General features: G+C 37.8%; 1 protein-coding gene across 1 annotated transcript in view; it reads right to left on the bottom strand.

Annotated features, from left to right (window-relative positions):
• Positions 1 to 547: 547 nt before the first annotated feature.
• zfyve19 (zinc finger, FYVE domain containing 19) overlaps positions 548 to 6,000 on the bottom strand; it is a 40,735-nt gene continuing 35,282 nt past the window's right edge. The window contains exons 10-11 of the mRNA XM_056477266.1: positions 3,291 to 3,475; positions 548 to 916 (exon numbers count right to left, since the gene is read on the bottom strand). Of these exons, the coding sequence (XP_056333241.1) occupies positions 835 to 916; positions 3,291 to 3,475 (267 nt within the window). The 3' untranslated portion in view covers positions 548 to 834. The remainder of the gene's footprint in view (positions 917 to 3,290; positions 3,476 to 6,000) is intronic.

Here is a 6,000-nt window from a genome sequence, read left to right as displayed (position 1 = left end):
CTCAATTCTAATAAGTGATTTATTTTCTCTTTGCCATGATGACAGTAAATAATATTAGACTAGATATTCTTCAAGACACTTCTATACAGCTTAAAGTGACATTTAAAGGCTTAACTAGGTTAATTAGGTTAACTAGGCAGGTTAGGGTAATTAGGCAAGTTATTGTATAACGATGGTTTGTTTTGTAGACTATCAGAAAAAAAAGTTAGCTTAAAGGGGCTAATAATATTGACCTTAAAATGGCTTAAAAAAATTTAAACTGCTTTTATTCTAGCCGAAATAAAACAAATAGGACTTTCTCCAGAAGAAAAAATATTATCAGACATACTGTGAAAATTTCCTTGCTCTGTTAAACATAATTTGGGAAATATTTAAAAAATAAAACAAAAATTTAAAGGGGTGTGAATAATTCTGACTTCTACTCTATGTATTATACCATATAAATGAGATGTGTATATTATAATTTTTATATCCAAACCATTTTTTGGTCCCCATTTTTGTGTCTCAAATGTCAATGTGTGTAAATAAATAAACATGACTAGTCCGGTAGATAACATGACCTGCTGTCAGTGTTTTATTGAAGGTGTAATCCAGTTTAATATTCATAGATGGTCATATTTCACACACGTGTAGTTCATTAATAATCACGCGTCTCCATCATGTCAGAGTCTAAGAGTCACATTTAAGCAACACAAATATTATTAATATTTCCTCTCTGTTTAAAGCACATTTAAGCAACACTATTATTTTTATTATTTCCTCTCAGTGCAGTTTAAAAGCACGTACACAGTACAGATAAATATATGAATAACCTACATATGCTGATGGAGGTGTTCATGTGTTCTTCTTGCTTTTCTTTGGAGCTGAATATGAGGAAGTGCGGTGATCCTTTCTGTCGTATTTATCATGACCGTCCCTGCAGCACAAACAAACAATAACATCCATTAAACGGGAGCTATTACGCAAAAATCACTTTCATAAGGGGTTTAAACCCAGCAGTGTGAGAATACAACCAATTTCTAAAGATAAAAAGCTATTCATTTAGTTTGTTCTAATCAGACTTGATGAAAACAGTCTGGAGAAACACTTTGATTGACATTCTCCCTTTGTATGTGTCATCAGAGGGGGAAAGCCCCACCCACTAGTGACCATCTCTCCCTCATTAGCATAGGACGTTAGTCTTGTTTTTGAATCTGCCACTATGCTGACGAATTTGTAGGCATTTGTAGCTCCGCCCTCTATTGAAAGGTGCACAATCTCATTTGAATTTAAAGTGACAGTCACCAAAATGCCACAACAAGGACCAAAGCCTAAAAGGGTCAGTTACAGAGAGTTAGAAAACATTATCTGTGTGCTATTTTGAGCTGAATAGCTTCATATACACACTCTGAAAATCTCATAATTGAATCTAAAATATCATAATTATTACTTCATGTCAAATCGGACTCACTTTTTAAATCCACTCAAATTCACATTTTATATTTCATAGTTATGACTGAATTATTTCACAATAATTACTAAAATACTACAATTATTTGTGTCATAACATACGCCAAATAATTCATTCAAAAATAGAAGTGAGACACTTACAGCCTCATCAGAATCAGAATCAGAATCAGTTTTAGTGCCAAGTGTGCTTCACACACACAAGGAATTTGTTTTGGCTACAGAAGCTTCCAGTGTACATAAAGTGACAACACAAAAGAAATATGGAAAAAAGAAAGACGATAAACATTAAACAGAGATGCAGTTAGTCAAGAAACCTGGATGTTGAATTGTGTGTACAGATTTGTAATAAATATACAGGTTATAAGGTGCTGTGTACAAATGCGAATGGAGAAGGTATTGCATTGTATATCGATATAAGGTGCTGTGTACAAGTGCGTATGAGAAAGTATTGCACGTTTATTGCACAATAGGGGAATATTTAACTGTTCATAAGGTAGATCGCCTAAGGAAAGAAACTTTTCCTGTGTCTGGCTGTTTTTGTGCTCGGTGCTCTGAAGAGCCGACCAGACGGTAACAGTTCGAACAGGTAGTGTGCTGGGTGCGAGGCGTCCAGAGTGATTTTGCGAGCCCTTTTACTCACTCTGGAAGAGTTCAGTTCTTGAAGTTTAGGAAGGGTTGTGCCAGTGATTCGTTCAATAATAACAACCTAAGCTAATATGATAATAATTAATTAATCTTACTTTTTTGTTAATAAATTAGTAATTATAAATATGGATTTTATATCATAATTATGCCTTAAATGACATTTTATTTGGTTTTAACATTGACAGTGGGATTCAAAATAAAGTTCAATTAAGAGAACATCAAACATTAAAGGCTTTTTTTTAATCAGTCGAGATTCTGATTCCTAGTTTTGGAATAGATTGTTCTGCTAAAAACTCTGTTCATACACACTCATGTATTATGTTAAAACTAACTCTTATTTTGAATACGATTACTCGCGATTAATCTTTGCCCAGCACTATATATATAAGATTGAGTAGCATAACAGAGTATAGCAGAGTATAGCATAGCACAGCACAGCACAGCACAACAGCACAGCGTAACACAACACACACAACACAGCACAGCACAGCACAACACACACAACACAGCACAGCACAGCATAACAACACAGCACAGCACAGCACACCACACCACACCACAACAGCACAGCACAACAACACAGCACAGCATAACACAACACACACAACACAACACAGCACACCACAACACAACAGCACAGCGTAACACAACACAACACAGCATAACACAACACAGCACACCACAACACAACAGCACAGCATAACACAACACAGCACAGCACAGCACACCACAACAGCACAGCATAATACAACACAACATCGACTAACACAGCATAGCATAACACAACACACCACAACACAACAGCACAGCATAACACAACACAGCACAGCACAGCACAGCATAACACAACACACCACTGCACACCACAACAGCACAGCACAGCATAATACAACACAACATAGACTAAAACAGCACAGCATAACACAACAGCACAGCACAGCATAATACAACACAACATAGACTAAAACAGCACAGCATAACACAACAGCACAGCACAGCATAATACAACACAACACAGTACAACACAGCACACCACAACACAACACAACAGCACAGCATAACACAACACAACACAGCACAGCACACCACAACAGCACAGCATAATACAACACAACATAGACTAACACAGCATAACACAACACAGCACAGCATAACACAGCACAACACAACACAGACCAGACTAGAACACAGAGTACCTGAAGCAGCGGGCGCAGTACAGATCTCGGTCACAGGTGTGGCAGCGGATGCTGGCATCCTGATTGCAGATGCAGCACCACGGCAGCTCTTCATCCTCATCTTCCTCATCCTCATCATCATCATTCAGCCGCCGGATCGGAGCCGCAGCAGCTGGAGGCCTGGATTTAGACTTCTGCATCGAGGGCTTCAACACAAATGAAGAAATATTGCACACTTAAAGGTGACTCTTTTTACAAGATGTAAAATCATTTGTGCTTCATCTAAAACTCCACATCTATAATCCTCTTAGTCTATCCTGACATTATCTTCAGCAGCTCAAACACTCTAATGCAGGGATGGGCAAACTCGATCCTGGAGGGCCGGTGTCCCTGCATAGTTTTGCATCAACCCTAATCAAACACACCTGCTTGTAGCTTTCTAGTGACCTTGAAGACACTAATGAGGGTGTTCAGGTGTGTTTGATTAGTGTTGGAGCAAAACTCTGCAGGGACACCGGCCCTCAAGGATCGAGTTTGCCCATGCCTGCTCTAATGGCTCTAATGACACGTACAAAGGGAGGATGTCAATTAAAGTGTTTCTGGAGACTGTTTTTATCAAATCTGATTAATTATTTATTTATTGCCACATCAGAAACTTATGGCTATTTCGTGGCAAAATGGACATACAGTAGTCAGAATTATTCACCCCCCTTTGAAATTTTGTTTTCTTTTTTAATTATTTCCCAAATAATGTTTAACAGAGCAAGGAAATTTTCACAGTATGTCTGATAATATTTTTTCTTCTGGAGAAAGTCTTATTTGTTTTATTTCAGCTAGAATAAAAGCAGTTTTTAATTTTTTATGAATCAATTTAAGGTCAATATTATAAGCCCCTTTAAGCAAATTTTTTTCCGATAGTCTACAGAACAAACCACTGTTATACAATGACTTGCTTAATTACTCTAACCTGCCTAGTTAACCTAATTAACCTAGTTAAGCCTTTAAATGCCAGTTTAAGCTGTATAGAAGTGTCTTGAAGAATATCTAGTCAAATATTATTTACTGTCATCATGGCAAAGAGAAAATAAATCAGTTATTAGAGATGAGTTATTAAAACTATTATGATTAGAAATGTGTTGAAAAAAAATCTTCTTTCCTATAAACAGAAAATGGGGAAAAAATAAATAGGGGGGCTAATAATTCAGGGGGGGTAATAATTCTGACTTCAACTGTGCTCTCCAAGATGGCGCTGATGACGATGGCCGCCTCCGTGTCGTGCTCTGCAGTAGTGTTTGTGTTTTTGTTAGTTTGTCCTGTCTCGAGTCATATTCCTACATTTAGTTTCACCAGAGACGAATTGTTGGACATTCGGGCACATACACCACCGAATATTTTTCCATACCTGGATTTATCTGATGTTCTGTTGGACATTGTAGTCGGAGGAGCCGCAGTGCTACTCAAACGCTTTCAAGCGCGCAGACGAGGAAAGTGTACAGGCGCGCTTGTGAAACTCAGACAGCGCAGATTTCGGACCGCGTTACCTAGCATCCATCTGGCAAATCTCCGCTCTCTACCCAACAAAATAGACGAACTCATTCTGCTCTCTCAGACAAACAGGGATTTTCTGCATTCAGCTGCTCTGTGTTTCACGGAAACCTGGCTGAACGACACCATACCGGACAACGCGCTTCACCTACCGGGCTATCAGCTGTTCAGAGCGGATCGCAACGAAGAATCAACGCGGAAATCACGCGGTGGCGGGACGTGCTTTTACATCAAGGAAAGGTGGTGTACAGATGTAACAGTTTTAAAGAAGATGTGCTGTCCAGATCTCGAAGCACTGTTTATTAACTGTAAGCCTTTTTAATTTGCACATAACAGCTGCACATATAAACGTTGTATATAGTAATAAACATGTACATACACTTGTCAATCTGTATATTTGCACTCACTACTTCTATTATTATTTTTTTATATATTTATTATCTGTTTTTTGTCCTGTCTCTGTTATCCTGTTGCACTGTTGAAGCTCTGTCACCAAAACAAATTCCTCGTATGTGTGAACATACCTGGCAATAAAGCTCTTTCTGATTCTGATACAAATATTACATGAAATACAATTCACACAAAAATATATTCAAAGTTAAATCTGATTTTCAGTTCAGTTTTTGATAAATAATTTAAGATTCTTCCTGGTGGTACCTTTTTAAAAATGTCCATCAAAGTACTCTCCTTATAAAAACTTTGTCTAATTGTATTCAAACTTCCACATTCCAACAAAATATGTTTGATGGTAAGAGCAGCTTGGCAGTAATTACATTTAGGTGGTGCTTCATAATTGAGTAAATACAAATGAGTCAACCTAGAACGTCCAATTCGACATCCAGTATAGACAGTTTGATCATGCCTGGTCTCAAAATTATAGCATGCTAAGTGTCTTTCGTTTATTTCAGGTTAATTTTATGTAATTTATTATTTATGCAGTTGTCTTATTCCCTTTGCCATGTTTCATTTATGTTCAAATTAATTGTGGGTTTCAAGTCCTCAGGAGGAATTAAACATTCTGTCACTTTCAAGCCTGTTTTATCTGCCAGTTCATTTCCATGTAGTCTCATTTGGCCTGAAATCTATCAAATAACAAATACAATTAAAGCTGCAAGCAGCGATGATAGGGACCTCGCACCCGGGCTCACCGCCGCCCGGCAGCCGTAGGATGACAGAGAACCGCGAA

This window comes from Danio aesculapii, chromosome 17 (assembly GCF_903798145.1).
Source record: "Danio aesculapii chromosome 17, fDanAes4.1, whole genome shotgun sequence".
Taxonomy (NCBI): domain Eukaryota; kingdom Metazoa; phylum Chordata; class Actinopteri; order Cypriniformes; family Danionidae; genus Danio; species Danio aesculapii.
This window is presented reverse-complemented; position numbering and strand designations above follow the sequence as displayed.